Source organism: Coregonus lavaretus, assembly GCF_964263955.1.
Source record: "Coregonus lavaretus genome assembly, chromosome: 27".
In the NCBI taxonomy this organism is placed as follows: domain Eukaryota; kingdom Metazoa; phylum Chordata; class Actinopteri; order Salmoniformes; family Salmonidae; genus Coregonus; species Coregonus lavaretus.
In genome coordinates this window covers 25,863,976-25,891,082 of record NC_140014.1, presented here as the reverse complement: position 1 = coordinate 25,891,082, position 27,107 = coordinate 25,863,976, and the positions used below count along the sequence as shown (strand labels likewise).

Here is a 27,107-nt window from a genome sequence, read left to right as displayed (position 1 = left end):
TCACCACTGGTGTCCCCCAGGGATCGGTTTTGGGCCCTCTCCTTTTCTCCCTATACACCAAGTCACTTGGCTCTGTCATATCCTCACATGGCCTTTCCTATCATTGCTACGCTGACGATACACAACTAATCTTCTCCTTTCCCCCTTCTGATCACCAGGTGGCGAATCGCATCTCTGCATGTCTGGCAGACATATCAGTATGGATGACGGATCACCACCTCAAGCTGAACCCTGGCAAGACGGAGCTGCTCTTCCTCCCCGGGAAGGACTGCCCGTTCCATGATCTCGCCATCACGGTAGACAATTCCGCTGTGTCCTCCTCCCAGAGTGCGAAGAGCCTAGGCGTGACCCTGGACAACACCCTGTCGTTCTCCGCCAACATCAAGGCGGTGACCCGCTCCTGCAGGTTCATGCTCTACAACATTCGGAGAGTGCGACCCTGCCTTACACAGGAAGCGGCGCAGGTCCTGGTCCAGGCACTTGTCATCTCCCGTCTGGACTACTGCAACTCGCTGTTGGCTGGGCTCCCTGCCTGTGCCATTAAACCCCTACAACTCATCCAGAATGCCGCAGCCCGTCTGGTGTTCAACCTTCCCAAGTTCTCTCACGTCACCCCCCTCCTCCGCACACTCCACTGGCTTCCAATTGAAGCTCGCATCCGCTACAAGACCATGGTGCTTGCCTTTGGAGCAGTGAGGGGAACGGCACCCCTGTACCTTCAGGCTCTGATCAGTCCCTACACCCAAACGAGGACATTGCGTTCATCCACCTCTGGCCTGCTGGCTCCCCTTCCTCTGCGGAAGCACAGCTCCCCCTCAGCCCAGTCAAAACTGTTCGCTGCTCTGGCACCCCAATGGTGGAACAAGCTCCCTCACGACGCCAGGACAGCGGAGTCACTCACCACCTTCCGGAGACATTTGAAACCCCACCTCTTTAAGGAATACCTGGGATAGGCTAAAGTATTCCTTCTAACCCCCCCCCCCCCCAAATTGTAAAGTGGTTATCCCACTGGCTATAGGGTGAACGCACCAATTTGTGAGTCGCTCTGGCTAAGAGCGTCTGCTAAATGACGTTAATGTGCCCTTGAGCAAGGCACTTAACCCTAATTGCTCCTGTAAGTCGCTCTGGTTAAGAGCGTCTGCTAAATGACTAAAATGTAAATGTAAATGTATAACTTGTAAGGCTAAAATATTCAGGTTTCAGAGGAGATCTATTACAGCATTGGGAGTTATTTCTAAGAATGTATTTTAATGCTGTCCAAATGACATGGCCAGTGTTGAATAGAGGGGAAACACAGCTTTCAAAGGTGTCCAATTTATTTCTCAGCTCCCAATATTGAGTGCTGGAGAGGCGGTTTTACAATGGGAATATTTAGCATTGGTTTATTAACGCACCCGAGTGCCGGTGGAAAGTTATTAGGACATCGGACATGACAATGACATTAATACATGCTAATAACTAAATAGTTAACCCCCCCAATTTTTTAAACAAGTAAAATAATTATTATAGTTAACTACCGAGATATACAGTGCATTCGGAAAGTATTCAGACCCCTTCACTTTTTCCACATTTTGTTACGTTACAGCCTTATTCTAAAATTGATTCGTTTTTTCGACTCAATCTACACACAATACCCCATAATAAAAGCAAAAACAGGTTTTTAGATTTTTTTTGCAAAAAAAAACTGATATCACATTTACATAAGTATTCAGACCCTTTACTCAGTACTTTGTTGAAGCACCTTTGGCAGCGATTACAGCCTCGAGTCTTCTTGGGTATGACGCTACAAGCTTGGCACACCTGTACGTGGCCCCGTGTAGCTCAGTTGGTAGAGCATGGCACTTGCAACGCCAGGGTTGTGGGTTCGTTTCCCACGGGGGGCCAGTATGAAAAAATTTATGCACTCACTAACTGTAAGTCGCTCTGGATAAGAGCGTCTGATAAATGACTAAAATGTAAATGTATTTGGGGAGTTTCTCCCATTCTTCTCTGCAGATCCTCTTAAGCTCTGTCAGGTTGGATGGGGAGCGTTGCTGCACAGCTATTTTCAGGTCTCTCCAGAGATATTCGATCGGGTTCAAGTCCGGGCTCTGGCTGGGCCACTCAAGGACATTGAGACTTGTCCCGAAGCCTCTCCTGCGTTGTCTTGGCTGTGTGCTTAGGGTTGTTGTCTTGTTAGAAGGTGAACCGTCGCCCCAGTCTGAGGTCCTGAGCGCTCTGGAGCAGGTTTTCATCAAGGTTCTCTCTGTACTTTTCTCCGTTCGTCTTTCCCTCGATCCTGACTAGTCTCTCAGTCCCTGCTGCTGAAAAACATCCCCACAGCATGATGCTGCCACCACGCTTCACCGTAGGGATGGTATTGGCCAGATGATGAGCTGTGCCTGGTTTCCTCCAGACGTGACGCTTGGCATTCAGTGGAGTGCTGCAGAGATGGTTGTCTTTCTGGAAGGTTCTCCCATCTCCACAGAGGAACTCTGGAGCTCTGTCAGAGTGACCATCGGGTTTTGGTCACCTCCCTGACCAAGGCCCTTCTCCCCTGATTGGTCAGTTTGGCTGCTCTAGGAAGAGTCTTGGTGGTTCCAAACGCCTTCCATTTATGGAGGCCACTGTGTTCTTGGGGACATTCAATGCTGCAGAAATGTTTTGGTACCCTTCCCCAAATGTGTGCCTCGACACAATCCTGTCTCGGAGCTCTACGGACAATTCCTTCGACCTCATGGCTTGGTTTTTGCTCTGACATGCACTGTCAACTGTGGGACCTTATATAGACAGGTGTGTGCCTTTCCAAATCATGTCCAATCAATTGAATTTAGCACAGGTGGACTCCAATCAAGTTGTAGAAACATCTCAAGGATGATAAATGGAAACAGGATGCACCTGAGCTGAATTACGAGTCTCATAGCAAAGGGTCTGAATACTTGTGTAAATAAGGTATGTTTTTTAATTTGTAATACATTTGCAAAAATGTCAAATGTTTTTATGGGGTATTGTGTGTAGATTGAGGAAAGAAAATGTATTTAATCAATTTTAGAATAAGGCTGTAACTTAAAAATGTAGAAAAAGTGAAGGGGCCATCATTGCTTGCACAAAAAGGGCTTCACAGGCAAGGATATTGCTGCTAGTAACATTTTCTAACCTCTCTGGATTACAACCAAATTATGACAAATGTACTATATTACGTATTGGATCACTAAAAAATACAATTTTTACATTACCATGTAGTTTACCAATAAAATGGTCTGATGGTGATGTGGATATATATCGGAATACATATCCCAAAGGAAATAAATGATCTCACTTCAATACATTTTAATAGAAAGTTAGCAAAAATAGATAAGATCTTACTACCATGGAAAGGAAAATACCTGTCAATTTGTGGAAAAATCACCCTGATTAACTCTTTAGTATTATCCCAGTTTACCTATTTCCTTATGGTCTTGCCTACGCCTAGCGAACAGTTTTTTAAATTATATGAGAAAAAAATATTCAATTTTATTTGGAACGGCAAGCCAGACAAAATTAAAAGGGCATATTTATATAATGAATATGAATTCGGAGGACAGAAATGATTAAATATTAAAGCATTAGACCTATCACTAAAAGCTTCAGTCATACAAAAGTTATACTTAAATCCGAACTGGTTCTCAAGCAAATTAGTAAGATTGTCTCACACAATGTTCAAGAAAGGCCTTTTGCAGTTATTTGAAAAGGAAATCATCTCCCAAATATCACTATTTCTAAAACAAGCCATAGAAAGTTGGTTGCAATTTCAATTTAATCCTCCAGAAACTACAGAACAAATAATGCAACAAATATTGTGGTTAAATTCAAATATACTAATTGACAAAAAACCTTTATTTTTTGACAGAATGTTTAAAAAAGGTATAATCTTCGTAAATGATATCATCGGTAGGACTGGTGGAGTTATGTCGCACATGCAGCTAACAAAAACATATGGAAATGTCTGCTCCCAAAATTACAACCAAATAATTGCAGCCTTACCGCAAAAGAGGAAAGTGGAAGGGGGAGAAAGTAAGGAACTTGTCTGTCGGCCTTGCATTAAATAATATAATTGGTTAAGGAAAACTGTGATAAATAAAAAAAGTATATCAGTTTCACTTAAGGACCAAAGGATTGACAGCCGTCCCATATAGATTGCAAAATAGTTGGGAAGAGATCTTTGACGTACCGATCCCATGGCATAGTGTTTATGAACTAACACGCAAAATGACACCGGATTCAAAAATTAGAATCTTTCCATTTAAATTATTATACAAAATTCTTGCTACCAATAGAATGTTATTTATATGGGGGATACAATCTTCCCACCTCTGCAGATTTTGCTGTGAAGAGACAGAATCATTAGATCATTTGTTTTGGTTCTGTCCATTTGTAGCTTGTTTTTGGACACAGGTCCAGGAATGGCTAAAGGATTGCAATATTTACCTGGAGCTAACCTTGCAGATAGCATTACTGGGTGATCTGAAAAGTCATAGTCAATCAATCAATAATATAATAATACTTTTAACAAAAATGTTTATTTTTAATTCACAATCTGTAGAAGCAATGAGAATAGAAAGGTTCAGAACTTTTGTAAAACATCACAGTACGGTTGAAATATATATGTCAAATAGAAATTCTATATGGATGGTGTTAAGAGATAGATGGGAGGTATTGAATAGAGTTGAAGGATGGGACTAATAACAAATAACAACAAATAATAACAAAGATAGCTAATAATGTAAGCATACTGTGTCCATAATAAGTATATAGGTTGTATGTTGGGAGCTTTTGGGAAAGAGCACAGTTAGAAAGATATGGCATATAGAAGCAAACCGGATGGACATCATGAAAATGATCGGAGAGGTTGAGAGTAGAAGAAGTTCAGGAGCAAAAATTAATATATATATATATATATAATAGAATTATTGTAAAATTAACTCTGTCCATAAGGTGTAGATAGTAAGTATAGACCGGAAGTAGAGGCCTGGGCATTGTTGTTCACTAATTTACTCCAAGTAGGGAAAGGATGGCGGGGTTGAAAAGTAATAAAGGGGAGTATATATATATAAAAAACATGGGGGATTGGAAGTGATGCAGACAATTACATTGATAGAAGATACAATATATCTGCAATATTAAGCTGATCCACCCCCCCCCACCCCCCCCAAAAAAGAAAAAAAAAAGTCAAATATTTTTATGGGGTATTGTGTGTAGATTGAGGAAAGAAAATGTATTTAATCCATTTTAGAATAAGGCTGTAACTTAAAAATGTAGAAAAAGTGAAGGGGTCATCATTGCTTGCACAAAAAGGGCTTCACGGGCAAGGATATTGCTGCTAGTAAGATTGGACCTAAATCAACCATTTATCGGATCATCAAGTACTTCTAGGAGAGAGGTTCAATTGTTGTGAAAGTTGAATCAGCTGCGGGATCGGGCACCACCAGTGCAGAGCTTGCTCAGGAATGGCAGCAGGCAGGTGTGAGTGCATCTGCACGCACATTGAGGCAAAGACTTTTGGAGGATGGCCTGGTGTCAAGAAGGGCAGCGAGGAAGCCACTTCTCTCCAGGAAAAACATCAGGGACAGACTGATATTCTGCAAAAGGTACAGGGATTGGACAGCTGAGGACTGGGCTAAAGTCATTTTCTCTGATGAATCCCCTTTCCGATTGTTTGGGGCATCTGGAAAAAAGCTTGTCCGGAGAAGACAAGGTGAGCGCTACCATCAGTCCTGTGTCATGCCAACAGTAAAGCATCCTGAGACCATTCATGTGTGGGGTTGCTTCTCAGCCAAGGGAGTGGGCTCACTCACAATTTTGCCTAAGAACACAGCCATGAATAAAGAATGGTACCAACACATCCTCCGAGAGCAACTTCTCCCAACCATCCAAGAACAGTTTGGTGACGAACAATGCCTTTTCCAGCATGATGGAGCACCTTGCCGTAAGGCAAAAGTGATAACTAAGTGGCTCAGGGAACAAAACATTGACATTTTGGGTCCATGGCCAGGAAACTCCCCAGACTTTAATCCCATTGAGAACTTGTGGTCAATCCTCAAGAGGCGGGTAGACAAACCAAAACCCACAAATTCTGACAAACTCCAAGCATTGATTATGCAAGAATGGGCTGCCATCAGTCATGATGTGGCCCAGAAGTTAATTGACAGCATGCCAGGGCGGATTGCAGAAGTCTTGAAAAAGAAGGGTCAACACTGCAAATATTGACTCTTTGCATAAACTTAATGTAATTTTCAAAAAAAGCCTTTGACACTTATGGAATGCTTGTAATTATACTTCAGTATATCATAGTAACATCTGACAAATATCTAAAAACACTGAAGCAGCAAACTTTGTGAAGACCAATACTTGTGTCATTCTCAACTTTTGACCACGACTGTACAGCATGAATTGGCGGAATTCAGTGGCTTTCCATCTTTCGATTTCATCTAGACTCCTAGGCTTACGAGCAAAGATGTTGGGCACTGCCGGTTTCAGCTCCAACATGCAGGTACTGATATTTGCAATAGGACCCCTAGACATTCTTGTTTCCCTCTTTCCATGCATCCAAGTCAGAATCAACTTCTTTGTGACACCCAGACAAGCCTGATGCATATAGTTTACTGGGAAGGCCTTCACCATGCTCTATCCATTATATCCTGAAATGAATGTATTGGTCGTGTCATTGATATATATACACAGTGGCTATGGGTGCTTAGTTGAGTAATTGGGTGGGTTAATTAATTTCACTAATTTAGTTAATCAATCGCCTTACGTTAGCTGGCTGGAGGAGGAGGAAGACTTACGAAGAGTAAGTTACCAAGGGCTACAGCTGGTTCGTTGACTGGCTGGTTGGCAAGCTGTAACTGTAGACAGAAAACATAGATTGCCATGTTTCAACGCAAGGTAACTTGATCTAAGTTACATTGGAACATTTGTGTCAGTGTCAGCGAACACACCCGGGGCTTGGTTTGAGGAATCCGAAGCAGTAGTAACTTACTTGGCAAAAGGAGAATGATGATCCGAAGAACACAAGGCAAGGGGGTAACGTAAGGTTACGGCTGGTCAGCTGGCTGGTTAACTAGCAGAACGGTAAAGCTTGTGTTAATAAGCCTAGTTTACTCTAACGTTAGTCAACTTAGCTAACGTTACAGTAAGGGAGTTATAGTGTCTGAGGGTCTATGATTTTGCTGACATTTGCAAATGGTGTAATGGATGAACTCTACTCTGCTTTGCTGAAACATCTGGAAAGCATTACTACATAGGCTTCTTGGAATAGAGGACATTTGGAGATATGTGGAACCCGGGGATTGGTCTGTCAAAAACCACCCATCTTATTTTACATAGGATATAAATACCATGTTTTGAACAAAGGACGGGGAGGAATAACATAGCAGAGATTTGGGTCCGGTTATTCTCCAGATATCTGCAGATGTCTGTAAATTGACGCTGGAATTCTTTGATACAATAAACCTTTATAATCAAAGTACAGCGTCAGCGGAATTCTTATCATCACAGCATAAATCAGCATCGTTGTCTCGGACACCACAGAGTCAACTGAGTTAGGTAAGCTAGCGTTACCTTGTACTAAAACGTTAACTTACTTAACTTAATGTTAGCTAGCTAACTCCAGGCATTCAGTTGTTTAATAATCTAACATCAACACTGATTACATAATTAAAAGCTAATGTTACATGTTATTACATATAAAAATTACCAAGTGACCCGACGACGTTACTGCAGTGAATTCACTTAAGTGAGTTAGAAAAGAGCGTCTTATCTGCGCGCATGTCGGCATTCCGCAAACAAGTTGATGGAACTGTGCGTTTCTATGCCAATGGGAGTGCAAGCAAAAGTTCATTTTTAAACCTACTGACAACGTTTATAAACGTTGGCCAATAGTTCCTTCTCGTACGTGTCAAACAGTACCAAATCCCAACCTATTAGCTACGTTGGAATAGGTTTCAAATACATTTATTTTGAAACGTTCATTTTGAACCTCCTGACAACATTTAGAAACGTTGACCAAGAGTTCCCTTTCATACCTGTCAAATAGTACCAAATCTCAACCTATTGGCGGCGCACAATTGGTCCAGGGTAGGGGAGGGAATGGCCGGCAGGGATGTAGCTCAGTTGGTAGAGCATGGCGTTTGCAACGCCAGGGTTGTGTGTTCGATTCCCACGGGGGGCCAGTATGAAAAATAAAAAATAATGTATGCCCTCGCTAACTGTAAGTCGCTCTGGATAACAGCGTCTTCTAAATGACTAAAATGTATTGGCAACGTTGGAATATGTTTCAAATATAAGAATAAATGTACGTTTATTTAGGAATGTTGAGAGAACGTTGTTACAACGTTTGTTTTTGCAACACCAATATACAACCTTTCCCAACCGAAGTCCAACGTTGGTTTAGGTTCCAGGAACGTTTTGTGCTACGTGGGTCATATTTGACACGCTTGTACACTTATGACATTAATGTACCTGTATACTCGAGACTGTGTGTGGTAAAATAAATCAGCTACAAATATTACGAACATTTTAGTAAAATAAAGTAGATGTTGAAAATATTAGGAACAGGACTCTTTGCAGCTGCGCAGAGAGGCCACTGTGTGGCGCTGTTTGTTCAGCTGTGGCACAAGTGTCTTTGGTTCAAGGATTTCGCTGAGTGCGCAGGCGTGAAATAGTTAACCTTTGCACAGAAAAGGAGGCAGGGTAGCATATGATGCATTCTGAACCATCAAGCTCTTTTACCTCTAGCTAGCTGGTTACACGTCCTGCATACTCGGATTTTAGTAACCCAAACTATCACAGCTAGTTAACTGTTTTTTGAAGCGACATCCACCAACACGACGTCGTCGTAAAACTCGCGGAATACGGCAGAAAACATGGACCACGTCGGATTGATCGGCTAGAGTTGCTGGTTGGATAATAAGGAAACGGGAAAAATATGAACCGGTAAGAGGGTGTTATAAACAGCAGGATATGTGTGAAGAGGTAGATTAGGTTAGTTTGTAAGTCGCGTCTTGTTCGCGGTTTGCGATGCTTTTCTTGTCGGTTTGTAAAAATAACTTCGCGGTGTGTGCGCGAGGGCACCTAGTTAATGTAACGCGCTGTGCGATGAGAAGTGTGTTTCGGTCAACTGCGTCATGGCGGCAGCAGACAGGTGTGTGTGTGAGGGCAGAGCTGAAGTGGCTGCAAAGACTCAAAAACAGAATATTCTCTGTCGCCCAGTGGTCCAGCTACACACAATCTGACACACACACCCCACAGGACACGAATATCCCAATCCTATCGACCCCAGAGGTTACCGGCCACGCGCTGAAGGGTCCCACCGAAAGCGTCACCCGATACTGTCGCCGGAGAGTTCACGAGAGGATGCAGGGTAACGAAACCAGCATTAGTTTTTATCCGAAGCACCCCTCCTTCTCGCCCTCTCATGTCCTCCTGGGGCTGAGGTTGTGCCCGGTGAGGTTTGGTGCACCTCTAGGCTGGAGAGGTCAATGTAGTGGAAAACCCCGGGACAGCACACCTGGAGCCGACAGCACACCTGGAGAGGATCTGAAGGAAACCACCCAGCCAGCTGACAGACCACCCGATCCTGGCCAAGGGCTGTTCAAGTTTAAAGAATTGGTAAGTGTTGTGGGTGTGTGGTAAGACAAGTAGTAGTCTTGGCAGATTCATTGTTGTTGATGTCTGTCTGTGAGGAAGAAGTTGCCCCGCTGTAGGCTAAATGATGCCATATTGCTGAGTCTACTTCTAGGGCTGGTTTCCCATGCTCTCACTTTTGTCCTGTCATGACATGAATAAAGGCAGACCGAACCACACATTCTCTAGTCAGATCAACAATGCACAGTCCTGCACTGAATATTTCTAAACATGTTCTCTAACTTTAGCTCTTTAGGCCTCATGTAGCTCAGTTAGTAGAGCATGGCGCTTGCAACGCCAGGGTTGTGGGTTCGATTCCCACGGGGGGCCAGTATGAAAAATGTATGCACTCACTAACTGTAAGTCGCTCTGCGTCTGCTAAATGGAAAAAAAAAATAAAAAATACGTCTGTTTGTCTTCCAGTATGAGAATCCGTGGACCATCCCCAACCTGCTGTGTGTGTGTCGCATCGCACTGGCTCCAGTCCTGGGAGTTCTGATCACTGAGCAACATTTTCACCTCTCTCTGGGACTGTTCGCTTTGGCTGGATTTACTGACGTGGTATGCACGCCTGCCTGCACACACACCTTGTAAATACTTTGATTTTAAGTAAAAACAATAACCACACACCACCACCACTATACTACACTACACTACACCCTCTGGTAACCCTGAGTGTTGTCTCTGTAGCTGGATGGTTATATAGCCCGCAACTGGGCCAGTCAGAAGTCTGCGTTGGGCAGTGCTCTCGACCCATTGGCTGATAAGATCCTCATCAGCGTTCTCTACATCAGTCTCACCTACGCTCAGCTCATCCCAGGTCTGTAAGTGTTGCGGGTGTGTGTTGAAATATAAGTCGTTCCTTGCTGCAATATTCAAATAAATCTTATGGTGCTAATAATCCCAATCAATGTCCACACAATCGTCAGAGGGAGAAGGACCATGAGAAAACCAATGAATTAGTAGTTCATTTTGTGCTCTTCCAGCTCTTCTGACCGTGTGTGTGTTCTCAGCTCCCCTAACAGCGTTGGTGATTGCCAGAGACGTTGGTCTGATTGCTGCAGTTTTCTACGTCAGATACAAGACTGTCCCACCTCCTGTAAGTCACGGACACTATGGTCCATCGGTCAGGATACAGGAACAAGGAGATGGATGGGAGTGTATCCAGTACTGTGTTACATTTAGATCTGTGGTGTTGCTCTGTTTATACTACATAATAATTATCTTCCTCGTCCTCTCTCCTTCATCTTTCCTTCTCAATTTCTTTCCTTCTCGCTCTCCAGGTGACTATCAGTAAGTTTTTTAACCCCTGCTACACCACAGCGCAGCTCAAACCCACCACCCTCAGCAAGGTAAGTCTCTGTACCTCACACACACCAGTGTTTCCCCTATATGCATTTAGCAGTGGCGCACCAGCCGCTGCTAAATCGTGGCCATCACTGAAAATGTAGGAAGGAAAAATAGGGGAAACACACCCATGCACAACGTCATACACAAGTAAACAACAGTCCTCGTTCATTTGTCTAGTTGGTTAATCGTGTGTTGTGTGCGTACGTGCATGCATGCAGGTGAACACAGCGATTCAGCTCTTCCTGGTAGCAGCATCGTTGGCCTCACCCGTCTTTCACTTCACAGACAGTCCGCTCCTTCAGACCCTATGGTAAGACACAAACCATAGCCAGTCTGTTTCTGCAGACTACACACCGGAAATCTAAATGGTACATTTGTTTCTGTTCTGCATGTTGGTAATACTGTCTGTTTGTGCAGGTATATCACAGCAATAACGACGACTGTGTCAGGCTACAGCTACTATCACTACGGCATGAAGACTCTCGCAGTACTCAACAGCACCAAGTAACCATGGCAACTGAACTCCGCAACACCAAGTAACCGTTGCAACATAAAACACTTGATGCACCCACCGGTCCGCCTGAGGACTCAAGTTGAACACACCCATTCTTGTGTAAAAACTCAAAAATGAACTCTTGTGAGCGTGTGTTTATTAACCCAGTATTGCCATGGGAACCATTCTGTCAGATTGACAGTTTTGTATCTGGTGAATAATGTGATTGAACCATGAACCTGCTCTGATAGCCTCTCGGTGTGTGTAAGTCAACTCCTTGTTTAGATTTCTAGTATGGTCTGTAAAGAGGATCAGGATTCTGCAAGAGTGTGTGAGGTGGGAAATGTAAGCGCGTGTGTAATGTGGAAACAAAGCTTTCCAAGGTTTTCAACATTACAACCAATTGTACCAAAAATGTTTGTGTCAAAGCTGTGTTGGTGACACCTGCTGGTCTACTGAAGTCACTGCAGCTGTTTTATCAGATTGACTATTGGTAATTTGCTATTAGTTCTGTCTCCTAGCTTGGTGACTTTGTCAATACAGCAGAGTTAGTCAAACCCTAGTCTCATAAGCCGAGACTTCAGGGAGATGAGATTTGGAAGCGCAAGGCTAGTAAAACCCCAACACCAGTAAAATTGGAAATAAACTATTTAATGAGGCTTCAAATTTATATCAGGTGGCGATTGTCATTTCGGACAGTCATGAGTACTTTATATCCGATTCGTGGTGCTTTGGAAACGATCGAAAAGCAGTGAGAATCACTACGCTTGACTAATTGATTAAATTCATTCATCCAGGTGTTACATGGCTGGTGACTTCAAACTCAATTTGTGTGTGTATCAGATTCTTCATATTCTGGAGGTGAATTCAGGTCTTCTGACGAGGGATCTGTTAACCTCCACCAGCGAACAACATCCTGCAGACAGAAAACACACGGTTCAACCTTTACCTCTGAACTGAGGGCGAGAATTAGTAGACAAGGAGGAAAGGCAATGAGAGGAGGTTAATTAGCCATGGATAGTGGTCACCATGGTTACCTGCCAGGGCCATCGCCAGGTGTAGCTCATCTCTCATGAGCTCCAGAACATCGCTGACACCCTGCTCCCCCTGCAAACACATGTTTTGACATTTTAGTTATTTAGCAGTAGGTAAAACAACCCCACAGTCATTGCAATGGGCATTATTTGCACACACACACAGTCGTACCTGGCAGGCGAGCCCCCAGAGTACAGGTCGTCCGAGGAAGACAGCGGTAGCCCCCAGAGCTAAGGCCTTCAGGACGTCTGTCCCCCTCCGCACCCCTCCGTCCAGGTACACCTCACACCTCCCTGCTACTGCTGACACCACCTCAGACAGCACATCCAGCTACACACAGACACATAACACACGTCACAGGCCAAGAAATGAAACATTACTGAAGAGTGTGTGTGTGTTGGGCTCCCTCACTGTAGCTGGGACCCCGTCTAGCTGCCTTGCTCCATGGTTAGACACCAGGATCCCATCTACACCGTGGTTAAGTGCTTCTGACGCATCCTCAGCTGAAGGGGAGATATAGAGTGATAGATGTATAGACATGTTACGACTTCTCTGCCATGAAACTTAAACCCGCCTTATCATTATGTGGTGTGTACTGTGTGTTGTGTGTCACCTCTCAGGACACCTTTGACGACCACAGGGAGGTGTGTGTTTTTCTTCAGCCAAGCAATGTGTTCCCAGCAGAGAGTAGGGTCGATAGCCTGAGCGACATACACAGCCAGTCCACTGTCCTCACCATAACCCTCAGCACTGGAGAACGCCAGCTCTGCCGAACCAAAGTTAGTCATCCTACACACGCACACAACACAAACACCAAAATAAGAGGTACGTTTAAACAATAGATTATTTGATGAAGCATTTGTGTGTGTCTGTAAATATGGTGAGGTGATGAGTGTGTTTTTGGTTCCTACTTCAGGTGAGGGGGAAGTTTAAAGCGGTTGCGCACGTCATCTCGTCTCTTTCCGAGGTAGGGCGTATCCACGGTAACAAAGATGGCCTTATACCCCGCCTCTTCAGCCCGGCGCACCAATGACAGGGTGAGGTCGCGGTCCTTATAGATGTACAGCTGTACAGATTACATATACGTCATAGATGTTCACCAGACCAGTGATGTTAACTGTGATGTAATCAAAACCTATATCTAGCGGTACTCCACCTGCATCCAGAGCAGGCCGTTGCCAGCTGATGACCTCACTTCCTCTATGGTGGAGGTGGCCCAGGAACTCAGCATCATCCCCGTCCCCGCCGCTCGGGTTGCTGGGAGATGGAGCTTTATTACACACATACAGTATACACAAGAGGCTAGAAGCAGCCGTGTGTGTGTGTACCTCTGGCGGTGGCGGTCTCTCCGTCAGGGTGGGCCATCCTCTGCATGGCGGTTGCCCCGACACACACAGGCATGCTGATTCGCTGACCTAACACACGAACACTCAGATCCACACTGGACACATCCCTCAGTACCCTAGGGAGCAAATGCCACCTATACACGCACACACAGAGAAGTAATCTGGTGTAAGCCAGTGCTGTGTCAGACGTTGAACAGGACTTTGAGTTGAAGTGAGGTGGTGAGTCAATTATTAAACTACTGTGGTGGTTTCTAGGAAATTGTCTGTCTAAAACAGCTGGAAAAAAAACAGTGAACAGCACTGAAACACCCAAAAAATACTTACAGTGAGGGAAAATAGTATTTGATCCCCTGCTGATTTTGTATGTTTGCCCACTGACAAAGACAGGATCAGTCTATAATTTTAATGGTAGGTTTATTTGAACAGTGAGAGACAGAATAACAACAACAAAATCCAGAAAAACGCATGTCAAAAATGTTATAAATTGATTTGCATTTTAATGAGGGAAATAAGTATTTGACCCCCTCTCAATCAGAAAGATTTCTGGCTCCCAGGAGTATTTTATACAGGTAACGAGCTGAGATTAGGAGCACACTCTTAAAGGGAGTGCTCCTAATCTCAGCTTGTTACCTGTATAAAAGACACCTGTCCACAGAAGCAATCAATCAGATTCCAAACTCTCCACCATGGCCAAGACCAAAGAGCTCTCCAAGGATGTCAGGGACAAGATTGTAGACCTACATAAGGCTGGAATGGGCTACAAGACCATCGCCAAGCAGTTTGGTGAGAAGGTGACAACAGTTGGTGCGATTATTCTCAAATGGAAGAAACACAAAAGAACTGTCAATCTCCCTCGGCCTAGGGCTCCATGCAAGATCTCACCTTGTGGAGTTGCAATGATCATGAGAATGGTGAGGAATCAGCCCAGAACTACACAGGAGGATCTTGTCAATGATCTCAAGGCAGCTGGGACCATAGTCACCAAGAAAACAATTGGTAACACACTACGCCATGAAGGACTGAAATCCTGCAGCGCCCGCAAGGTCCCCCTGCTCAAGAAAGCACATATACAGGCCCGTCTGAAGTTTGCCAATGAACATCTGAATGATTCAGAGGAGAACTGGGTGGAAGTGTTGTGGTCAGATGAGACCAAAATCGAGCTCTTTGGCATCAACTCAACTCGCCGTGTTTGGAGGAGGAGGAATGCTGCCTATGACCCCAAGAACACCATCCCCACCGTCAAACATGGAGGTGGAAACATTATGCTTTGGGGGTGTTTTTCTGCTAAGGGGACAGGACAACTTCACCACATCAAAGGGACGATGGACGGCGCCATGTACTGTCAAATCTTGGGTGAGAACCTCCTTCCCTCAGCCAGGGCATTGAAAATGGGTCGTGGATGGGTATTCCAGCATGACAATGACCCAAAACACACGGCCAAGGCAACAAAGGAGTGGCTCAAGAAGAAGCACATTAAGGTCCTGGAGTGGCCTAGCCAGTCTCCAGACCTTAATCCCATAGAAAATCTGTGAAGGGAGCTGAAGGTTTGAGTTGCCAAACGTCAGGTTCGAAACCTTAATGACTTGGAGAAGATCTGCAAAGAGGAGTGGAACAAAATCCCTCCTGAGATGTGTGCAAACCTGGTGGCCAACTACAAGAAACGTCTTGACCTCTGTGATTGCCAACAAGGGTTTTGCCACCAAGTACTAAGTCATGTTTTGCAGAGGGGTCAAATACTTATTTCCCTCATTAAAATGCAAATCAATTTATAACATTTTTGACATGCGTTTTTCTGGATTTTGTTGTTGTTATTCTCTCTCTCACTGTTCAAATAAACCTACCATTAAAATTATAGACTGATCCTGTCTTTGTCAGTGGGCAAACGTACAAAATCAGCAGGGGATCAAATAGTTATTTCCCTCACTGTAACTCACCTCACTGACATATTCCATGAGATGGTGAGGGAGAACATAATGTACGCAGATCTTAAGTAAACGGTGTGTGAGCTGCAGTATTCTACAGTAGTGTTGTATGAAACCTTGTTGTCTGGTTGCAATGTTACAACTTGGTTTGATTCTTCCCATTGCAAGAGTTGTTACAGGAGAGAATGTGCGCGTTCATGTTACCTGGAGAAAACAGCAGTGTGTGTATGTGTAACTTAACGTTGCAGGCGTAAAAAGTTCCCACTTCCGTTTTTCAGGGGAAACGGAAGTTAGGTCGAAAATACTGTATCCCTGAAGACCGGATGTTAGCGTTTTCTGGCGTCTCTGCATAGGCTAGTGTATGTGCTAGTTACCTGGAGAAAGCAGCAGTGTTATCTGCCAAGGTCTCTTGCTGGTCGGCTCCAGAGCAGTAGTAGTCAAACACAGCTTTTGGTAGAACTCTCTTGGCCATAGACTCATAGTCAGCCACACACACTAACTTCTCAGACATGACTACACACACACACACAGACAAATGCACACTTTGATCCACACACACAATAACACATACAGGCCGACTAACTCTAAACCGACCTGATCCACACACACATAGACCACTCTGACTGCTGTCACACACACACACACTACCGAGTCTCTCCTCTCTCCTCTCTGATCATCTGACCACCAGCAATCATTAACCACAAGTTTACACAGCCCTGCCTCCCACACACTCACACACACACATTCTAATTTAAGCAACCCTGACCCTTCACCCCACAACCCTTATATATGATAACACTGTCCACATAGCAGAGATAGGAGATGGGAACCATGACTAGACAGTAAAGAGGCCTTTGTATAAAAATGTTTATTTTGGTGATTAAATGATCCATTATCAAGGTTGGAAGGCCCTCCTCACATGGCAACAACACTCACCACAACTTCATTATCATAGTCATCAATCAATAATCGCATCATACCACCTAGCTCAAACGGTATGTATGCATATGGCAGTTTTAACAATAGAAAACTATTTAAAATCGAATAAAATAACGTTTATATTGTGATAATCATAGAATATTGGACAATATTAGATAAGTGGACGAAATTAGATAAGTGGACGAAACCTTCCAGAAGAGATTTTTAATTAGAGAAGAATGGATTAACTTTTTCAATGCTAGTTAGGGATACTATAGTTATCACATTTCACATTGGATTTATTAACTACAAAAAGGTAAGATGTGTTTTTAATTCTGGTGCCGCTCTGCACACACAAGCTTGTTAGCTAGCTATAGCTAGTTCTGGTTCCGTGTTAAGCCATCTCTGAAGTTCAAAGACATTCAAGTTCCTCCACAGAAGCCGATCCTCCGTAGCTATAATTCTGTGAGCCTAATTCAGATAATGCATGTCATCACAAGATGCCCAGCGCATTAAGCCAAGCTTCCTCCTCCACCCTCTCTCGCTCTCTCCCAACCAGCAAAATTTCAGCTGCATCTCACGCCCTACACTTGTCTTCCCATTATGCATGTAAACAACTCACTGAGCTATAGCTTGCCCGCTCCATAGCAAGCTGCTCTATCTGCACTGCATGATTGGTTAAGTCATCTATTGTCGAGCTAAATGTAAAGAATTTACAATTTCAGAGGTTTAAAAAGGAACAGAAAGGAACGATATAAACCGGTTCAGAACTTTATTTTGCTGGTCGGAAAACAGTGGAATGGAACATAAAAAATAATGGTTCTGTACAGAACAAAACTAATGGAAAATAATGTAGGTTCCAACCCCTGGTTAGGAGGTGCATGTTGCCTGTCCTCTCCTCTGTCTCAGTGTCTCTGGCTCCTCCTCGTTAGACCCCTCAACCTCATCTGCGTCTGACGCTTGCCTCTCCTCCGCCATACTCACACACACTCCTGCTCGAAACAAACAAACACAAACACACACACACACACACACACACTGTAGAGCACTGACAACACTGTGTTTGTGTGTGCGTGCATGCATGCTTTGTTCTGTGGAATCATCCTCTCACCTGCTCTCTCCTCTTTCCGCTTCTGTCGGGAAGGACAGAGGCAATCTGCAACCAGGACCAGTACCTACACACACACACACACACACAGAGAATGAGGTATAGAGACAGGAGTTGAAAGCAGCTCTGTTGAGTGGAGGGGAGAGTTGAGACAGGATCAGAGCAGTTAGACAGGGTTAACGGTCAAACTAAAATAAAGCCAACTAAATGTAGTTAATAATCTAGTTTAGAATGAAGCCAGTTTAGACTAGTTAAGAGGTTAATGTCAGTGTAGGCAGGAGTTGAGTTGAGTTCCAAACTTTAAGTAGAATGCAGCTGGTTACACAAGAGTAGCTGAGTGCAGCCCACACACACACACATCTGTCCTCCTGCTGCCTCTCCAGTCTCCTCTGTCAAGTCCTGAAATAGCAGCCACCCTCCCACTCTTACATAAGATCACATTTCACTGCAGAGAAACTCATCGAAGTGTGTGTGTGTGTTTGTTTGTCTACGTACTCTAGTAGGCTGTAAGAGAGAGACGATTTGGCATCTTTCTCAGAACAATGACATACTCAACATGTTCAGTACCATTCAAAAGCATTTGTGTGACATAAAAATTGAATTTTGGGCTGTTGGGTGTTTTGTGTTTAGTAATAGTTTAGTAGTAATACAATAATATGGTGAAAGTATTATTAGTGTGTAACTCACCAGTCCCATCAGCAGCCCAGTGACAAGTGTTGCCATGGCAAATGAGAGGTAGGAGCCCCACACCGGCATGCCCAAATCCCCCGTCAGATACCCATGAGTCCGCTACATGCACACACACACGATTTTGAGTGAGTGTGGATCCTTTACACCATTCTCTGTGTGTGTGAGAGAGAGAGATTTGGTCTCACCCTGATCCACAGTGAAAGCCTGAAGAGTCCGGCCATGCAGCTCATCCTGGAGGGAGGAGATCCACAAAGTCAGAGGTAAGGTCAGTATATATTTACAGAAGAGAAGATGAATAATTCCATGTTTATGTATAATATATATGGTGTGTATATTTACAGAGGAGAAGTAGGAGACTTCCATGAAGGCAGTGGTTCCACCTCCTCCCACCTCCTGTTAGATATATACGCATGGAACTCCTCCGCCTCACGGACAGACACATACCTCCTCACGCTACCCTCCTTTACACTGTAGAATACACACACACACAGATAAATACTGTATACAGAGTTAGAAAGGTTAGAGGTCATGGATCAAATGATAGGGTCAGAGGTTAACTGAGATACTAACTGGAAAATGGTTGGCAGTGTAGTAACCAAAAACCGTCCACTGAGACCTGAGAGAAAAAACACACACACACAAGAGAAAGGAGAGATGGGTGGTTAGAAGGACACTCTGTATGGCATCACATCTCACACAGCGGGGAGAAGACAATATTGAGGACAGTAAGAGCCAACAGGATCAACTTCATAATATTTCCATACCAGGCTGTTCTGTGACGTCCACTTCTCCTACAGAAACCCCCATGGCTGCTGCCAGGCTGGAAAATCTCTCCCAATGCTCCTTCAGCTGGGCACACGCCGGGCACCAGGGGGCAACACTATACACACACACAAATGTATCTATGGACATTATGAAGATTCTACAGGTGGGTGGTGTTCAGGGCACAAGTCAGGTGTTCTAAAAATAACCACAGCATATTCTGAACATTATATGTTGTAGCTGCAAACCACTAAGTATGGACCAGCAGTAATGTCTTTTGGACGTCTTTTTTTGGTCTTGTCCGGATCGGCCGTTTTTTTTTTTGTCTTGTTGTAGCTGCAACCCACTAAGCATTGACTGACACCGAGGTCTATATTTGGTTTAGATTTGAGCCAGATGGGCCTTGATTCCAGCCAAACGTAGACGTCTATAATTGGTTCAGATTTGGTCTGGTCTGGACCGGCCTTGATTTCAACGTCCAAAGACGTCCGGACCGGACCAAATCTGAATCAATCATAGACATCTATGATTCACTATTTGGACAGTAAAGTATAGTTCAGTACCCACCCCTGCGCGCACACGTGCCACGTCTATTTCTATGGGCGCAAGCACTGTTCATGACACAAACTGTTCACACCCCTCTTGTTGGCGGAGAGAACATTTTGCAGGTTTAAAGCCCGTGCCCGGCGCGCCCCACAGTTTGGGAACCACTGCAGTAGAGTACAGTACAGCACAGTAGAGTATAGTATCAGGTACTGTATTGTACTCTACTGAGTTAAACTACTGTACTGTCCTGTACTGTACTCTACAGTCATGGTCAAAAGTTTTGAGAATGACACATACTAATTTTCACGTAGTGTACACCTGTTACTTACAGTGAGGGAAAAAAGTATTTGATCCCCTGCTGATTTTGTATGTTTGCCCACTGACAAAGACATGATCAGTCTATCATTTTAATGGTAGGTTTATTTGAACAGTGAGAGACTGAATTACAACAAAACAATCCAGAAAAACACATGTCAAACATTTTATAAATTGAGGGAAATAAGTATTTGACCCCTCTGCAAAACATGACTTAGTACTTGGTGGCAAAACCCTTGTTGACAATCACAGAGGTCAGACGTTTCTTGTAGTTGGCCACCAGGTTTGCACACATCTCAGGAGGGATTTTGTCCCACTCTTTGCAGATCTTCTCCAAGTCATTAAGATTTTGAGGGTGATGTTTGGCAACTTGAACCTTCAGCTCCCTGCACAGATTTTCTATGGGATTAAGGTCTGGAGACTGGCTAGGCCACTCTAGCACCTTAATGTGCTTCTTCTTGAGCCACTCCTTTGTTGCCTTGGCCGTGTGTTTTGGGTCATTGTCATGCTGGAATACCCATCCACGACCCATTTTCAATGCCCTGGCTGAGGGAAGGAGGTTCTCACCCAAGATTTGACGGTACATGGCCCCGTCCATCGTCCCTTTAATGCAGTGAAGTTGTCCTGTCCCCTTAGCAGAAAAACACCCCCAAAGCATAATGTTTCCACCTCCATGTTTGATGGTGGGGATGGTGTTCTTGGGGTCATAGACAGCATTCCTACTCCTCCAAACACGGCGAGTTAAGTTGATGCCAAAGAGCTCGATTTTGGTCTCATCTGACCACAACACTTTCACCCAGTTCTCCTCTGAATCATTCAGATGTTCATTGGCAAACTTCAGACGGGCCTGTATATGTGCTTTCTTGAGCAGGGGGACCTTGCGGGCACTGCAGGATTTCAGTCCTTTTTCTTGGTGACTATGGTCCCAGCTGCCTTGAGATCATTGACAAGATCCTCCCGTGTAGTTCTGGGCTGATTCCTCACCGTTCTCATGATCATTGCAACTCCACGAGGTGAGATCTTGCATGGAGCCCCAGGCCGAGGGAGATTGACAGTTCTTTTGTGTTTCTTCCATTTGCGAATAAGCGCACCAACTGTTGTCACCTCACCAAGCTGCTTGGCGATGGTCTTGTAGCCCATTCCAGCCTTGTGTAGGTCTACAATCTTGTCCCTGACATCATTGGAGAGCTCTTTGGTCTTGGCCATGGTGGAGAGTTTGGAATCTGATTGATTGATTGCTTCTGTGGACAGGTGTCTTTTATACAGGTAACAAGCTGAGATTAGGAGCACTCCCTTTAAAAGTGTGCTCCTAATCGCAGCTCGTTACCTGTATAAAAGAAACCTGGGAGCCAGAAATCTTTCTGATTGAGAGGGGGTCAAATACTTATTTCCCTAATTAAAATGCAAATCAATTTATAACATTTTTGACATGCGTTCTTTTGTTGTTATTCTGTCTCTCACTGTTCAAATAAACCTACCATTAAAATTATAGACTGATCATTTCTTTGTCAGTGGGCAAACGTACAAAATCAGCAGGGGATCAAATACTTTTTTTCCCCTCACTGTACACATCACGTGTCAGTTTAGGTGTAATGCAGTGTTCAAAACAACTGGGAACTGGGAAGTCAGAAGTCGGAGATTTCCGAGTTCCCAGTTGTTTTGAATGCGGCATAAATGTTGTTTATTATTAAAGATCTCACCATGAACAGCTTACTAAGGTCTACATGACATCTACTTGTACATCATTCTTTCACGTCAAGTACACGTGACACTTACACGTCACGTGTCAGTTTGTGTCAGTTTAGTTTATTATTAAAGAACTCACCGTGAACGCCTTACAAACGTCTACATGAAGTCTACATGTAGGCTATATTATGCTTTTTTTGTTTTTTATTGGCAGAGTAATCTAATCAATTTAATTTGTTGATTTAGCTAAAATAGGCATATCACTTCCATAAAAAAATATATTAGGCTAGTTGATTTGCAGCCAGCCACCATCATTACTGTGTAGATATGCCTATTTCTCAAATCAATATGGACAGGAGGGCTTTGTTGGAGCCCTATTCAGAAATAAAAGGTAGCCTATGTCTCAAGTGCTGCGTTCAAAACAACTGGGAACTCGGAACTTGGAAATCTCTGACTTCCGACTTCAGTGTTTTCTACAGTCGTGGTCAAAAGTTTTGAGAATGACACAAATACTAATTTTCACCAAGTCTGCTGCCTCAGTTTTGATGATGGCAATTTGCATATACTCCAGAATGTCATGAAGAGTGATCAGATGAATTGCAATTAATTGCAAAGTCCCTCTTTGCCATGAAAATGAACTTAATCCCCCAAAAACATTTCAACTGCATTTCAGCCCTGCACAGAAGAACCAGCTGCCATCATGTCAGTGATTCTCTCGTTAACACAGGTGAGAGTGTTGACGAGGACAAGGCTGGAGATCACTCTGTCATGCTGATTGAGTTAGAATAACAGACTGGAAGCTTTAAAAGGAGGGTGGTGCTTGAAATCATTGTTCTTCCTCTGTTAACCATGGTTACCTGCAAGGAAACACATGCTGTCATCATTGCTTTGCACAACAAGGGCTTCACAGGCAAGGATATTGCTGCTAGTAAGATTGCACCTAAATCAACCATTTATCGGATCATCAAGAACTTCAAGGAGAGAGGTTCAATTGTTGTGAAGAAGGCATGAGGGCGCCCAAGAAAGTCCAGGAAGCGACAAGACCGTCTCCATAAGTTGATTCAGCTGCGGGATCGGGGCACCACCAGTGCAGAGCTTGCTCAGGAATGGCAGCAGGCAGGTGTGAGTGCATCTGCATGCACAGTGAGGCGAAGACTTTTGGAGGATGGCCTGGTGTCAAGAAGGGCAGCAAAGAAGCCACTTCTCTCCAGGAAAAACATTAGGGACAGACTGATATTCTGCAAAAGGTACAGGGATTGGACTGCTGAGGACTGGGGTAAAGTCATTTTCTCTGATGAATCCCCTTTCCGATTGTTTGGGGCATCCGGAAAACACCTTGTCCGGAGAAGACAAGGTGAGCACTACCATCAGTTCTGTGTCATGCCAACAGTAAAGCATCCTGAGACCATTCATGTGTGGGGTTGCTTCTCAGCCAAGGGAGTGGGCTCACTCACAATTTTGCCTAAGAACACAGCCATGAATAAAGAATGGTACCAACACATCCTCCGAGAGCAACTTCTCCCAACCATCCAAGAACAGTTTGGTGACGACCAATGCCTTTTCCAGCATGATGGAGCATCTTGCCATAAGGCAAAAGTGATAACTAAGTGGCTCGGGGAACAAAACATCGACATTTTGGGTCCATGGCCAGGAAACTCCCCAGACCTTAATCCCATTGAGAACTTGTGGTCGATCATCAAGAGGCGGGTGGACAAACAAAAACCCACAAATTCTGACAAATTCCAAGCATTGATTATGCAAGAATGGGCTGCCATCAGTCATGATGTGGCCCCGAAGTTAATTGACACCATGCCAGGGCGGATTGCAGAGGTCTTGAAAAAGAAGGGTCAACACTGCAAATATTGACTCTTTGCATAAACTAAATGTTATTGTCAATAAAAGCCTTTGACACTTATGGAATGCTTGTAATTATACTTCAGTATACCATAGTAACATCTGACAAAAATATCTCGTAACACTGAAGCAGCGAACTTTGTGAAGACCAATACTTGTCATTCTCAAAACTTTTGACCACGACTGTACTGTACCATACTGTACTCTACTGTCCTGTACTGTACTCTACAGTGTTACCGTTACTGAGAATGTAGTTGTAGTTGAAGTGGTCTGTTGGTTTATTCTGAAGTACGGACTACTTTGAAAATCATCGCTGCCAGTTTTTTAAAGCTTTTGAAAAAGCTAACATAATTGCATGTGACAGATGGGAGCAATAATAAATATTTGATGTTGCAATCTTCAGTTGGCTCCTCTTTCCTATATTAAATATAGAACAAATATTATTGTAACACTTACTTAATTGAGTATGAACGTGCAGTTTACATTTTCCCATAGAATCAATGACCAAAAAATACATATTTTCAATGTCTGTTCCTGGCGTCTTTTCAACTTTCATTCAGAACTGAAAATGAACCTGGTTTCAACGTCCAGAAAATACGTATTTTCACCTTTCATTCAGAACCTAAAATGAACCTAACTTCAACGTCTGGAAAATACCTCTAAAACACGTATTTTAAACGTAATTTTGCTTACTGGGAACGCTGTTCGCATGGTCTATATAGCCTAGTTTCACATGCAAGGTTCCATCAGCTTCAACATGAAACGTCTGTCTGATTGGAATAGAATATGCTTACTCTGGACCTAAACCAACATTTTCATTTTACATTTTGCAGACGCTCTTATCCAGAGCGACTTACAGTTAGTGAGTGCATACATTTTTCATACTGGCCTCCCGTGGAAAACGAACCCACAACCCTGGCGTTGCAAGCGCCATGCTCTACCAACTGAGCTACAATCTTATTCGGCACTTAATAGCTTCAATTGTATATCTCATCCTTCCCCCCTCCTTTTTTCTTCTCCCCCCCAACATTCATACATCAGATCATCACTCTTTCTTTGTACTGTACTCACAACTTTATCATCCACTCTCCATCCATAGTGACCATCCAGTTAGCATCTGTTATTGTCAGGACGCCTGTCTCTGTTTCTGCTACAGCAGAACCTGCGATGGAGCTGACTAATATTATTGACAGGAGTGGTTGGACAAGTTGACTACATGATAATTTACATGAAGGTGAATTAGTTTGATGTAACAGTTTACAGGAACGTTTTGTTTTCAGCCGAACCATGTTGCTGTTCCGAAACGAAAACTGTCTAGAACGCTAAACACGGAAGTAAACAGGGATATTTTTAAGGTCGACCGTCGCATCCGACAGCCTGAAGTGTGTGTGTGTGCGCGCGTGTGTGTTTTTTAAGGTGGTCTGATATATCATAGACAGATGGATCTAAACGTAGTGAAAAATGATTGACCAACCTTTATTGGTGTCTATATTCTAAAAGGGAAAAAGCAATGGCCACACACATGGGAAATTGTGAAATTAAACTGAGGTGTCTCCATGTCGGTTAATGGGAATCGGAATGAGAAGGCCTTAATACAAATTAGTGGCCCTATAACCTTGTCCCTATTGGTTTGTAACGTTATAATTACTATGAGCAAACAATCCCACTCGAGGCTGTCGATAAAATCCAACTCGAACGTGTACATCGTTTCGGAAAAAGAGGACAGAAATATGAGCGCCCAATCGTTGCCAAATTGGCTTTTTTTAAAGATAAAGCTATGGTGAAAAGCCTAGGAAAAAGACTTGCTGGCACGAAAATATGCATGAATGATCAGTTCTGTATCCAATCTTCAAGGAAAATAGATTAAAAGGGAAACGTGTTGCACTTGTTGTCGATAAACTGTATATTGACAACCAAATGTTCAGAGACACAAAGACTACTCCATGGCTATTCTAAAAGTTGTAATAGAGGAGTCAAATATTGGAGCACCTGATACTAGCAATGATAGGGATTGTAATATTAAATAACATTTATAGTAAGTATAGTATTTTATAAAAGGATAAAACGATATAACAAGCAGAATAATACATCTTTAAATACAAATAATTAGAACATGGCTTTTTTGGCGGGAGGTTGTTGTTTTGGCGGATGGTTGTTGTGGTTGGTCCTGTGTTCTCTCTGGCGTCCTTTCCCCCTTGCGGCAGATGTGGATGCGGGTGCGTTTGCACGCTCGGCCCATTTCTTCCGCGGTCAACCATGTGGTGTGCATTTTTGTGTTTGAAAAGGTGCGGCGTTAAGTGAGTGAGAGGGGAAATGGTTGCATATCCCAAAGCCGACCGGGGGTCTATGAGCAGGGGTAGTGAGAGAGAGCTTTCAATTTTGTGTAGATGAGGGATATACATTTTTAAATATAGTATACATCTAATCTAATTTTTCATTGTCCTATCATGATGGAAAGATCCCTAACCCTATAACCTGGACACCCACCTGAGCGACCCATACACCAAAGAGAAGTTCCCATCCCTTTTATGGACCTGCTGTGAATATGCAGCCTAAACAGAGAAATAAATGCGGTCAGAGACCTACTTGAGCAGCACCGCCCCCTCAAGATTCTCGAGTTGGGCTCTGGGATATAACAGCCGTTGAGTATCTGATTTTATGCTGGATTGTGGAGGAGGGGGGTTTAGTGTGTTGGAGTATGTGAGTATGTGCGTGTGTGCTTGTCTGGCATCTGTTGTGGGGGGGTGGGGATGTTGGGGGGGGGGGGGGGGGGGGGGGGGGGTGGGTATGGGATGGACCATTGGAATTATTTGCTAGGATAATAATTGCTTGTCAATGAATTAAATGTAATACAATGGCAATCCGGGTTATATGTTAGAATCCTACGTGTGAACTGCCGACATTATTACGCATATTAATTGATAATGATGGAAAATAGGATATGCATAATTTTAAAAAAATAGTTATATAGATATATATATAGAGGTGAAAGCATTGGAAATGCTTTTGGCGGTAAATCTGCTTCTATTTTGTGGGTGGCACTGTGTGCTGTTTTCGATGGATGGGTCCTGGCCTCTCGGGGCCTTAGGGATCCGGAGGGACGTGGGTGGGATGCTGATCACTGGGATGACGGCTCAACTTGGGATGGGGAGGGGCTTTAGCGGGGGAATTAGTGGAGAACAATTGAAGGGTTACTCCGTAGCAATGCAAATATCACGGTACAGCTATATGGACACTCAATCATTACGCTATTTTTTATTGGTAAATTTACAAACATATATAATGATAAATAGACTTGAAACTTGTTTCTCATTATGGTGTATGGTGAAATAAGTATAGCCAGTTATAATTGTAATGGCTTAGCTGATAATAACAAAAGAAGAACAATATTTACATGGCTCAAAGAGAAGGAATATAATATCTATTGTATACAGGAAACT

The 27,107-nt window shown here is 43.6% G+C and overlaps 3 protein-coding genes across 3 annotated transcripts; 1 reads left to right on the top strand and 2 right to left on the bottom strand.

Annotated features, from left to right (window-relative positions):
* Positions 1–8,679: 8,679 nt before the first annotated feature.
* On the top strand, positions 8,680–11,624 carry crls1 (cardiolipin synthase 1). The gene is made up of 7 exons (XM_084143799.1): positions 8,680–9,627; positions 10,066–10,203; positions 10,333–10,462; positions 10,656–10,741; positions 10,926–10,994; positions 11,211–11,302; positions 11,410–11,624. Exons 1-7 carry the CDS (start codon positions 9,037–9,039, stop codon positions 11,498–11,500), a joined length of 1,197 nt encoding a protein of 398 aa, XP_083999925.1. The 5' UTR covers positions 8,680–9,036; the 3' UTR covers positions 11,501–11,624.
* Positions 11,625–12,115: 491 nt separating this feature from the next.
* hao1 (hydroxyacid oxidase (glycolate oxidase) 1) lies at positions 12,116–16,441 on the bottom strand. Its single transcript, XM_084143801.1, has 9 exons — positions 16,163–16,441; positions 13,849–14,000; positions 13,677–13,777; positions 13,432–13,586; positions 13,134–13,309; positions 12,932–13,023; positions 12,692–12,850; positions 12,523–12,592; positions 12,116–12,401 (listed from the first exon to the last, which is right to left on the bottom strand). Exons 1-9 carry the CDS (start codon positions 16,297–16,299, stop codon positions 12,334–12,336), a joined length of 1,110 nt encoding a protein of 369 aa, XP_083999927.1. The 5' UTR covers positions 16,300–16,441; the 3' UTR covers positions 12,116–12,333.
* Positions 16,442–17,461: 1,020 nt separating this feature from the next.
* Positions 17,462–25,065, bottom strand: LOC311102444 (thioredoxin-related transmembrane protein 1-like). Its single transcript, XM_084143800.1, has 8 exons — positions 24,739–25,065; positions 19,269–19,384; positions 19,075–19,120; positions 18,844–18,972; positions 18,690–18,735; positions 18,502–18,603; positions 17,818–17,881; positions 17,462–17,698 (listed from the first exon to the last, which is right to left on the bottom strand). The coding sequence occupies exons 1-8, from the start codon at positions 24,954–24,956 to the stop codon at positions 17,577–17,579; spliced, it is 843 nt and encodes a 280-aa protein (XP_083999926.1). The 5' UTR covers positions 24,957–25,065; the 3' UTR covers positions 17,462–17,576.
* Positions 25,066–27,107: the final 2,042 nt, after the last annotated feature.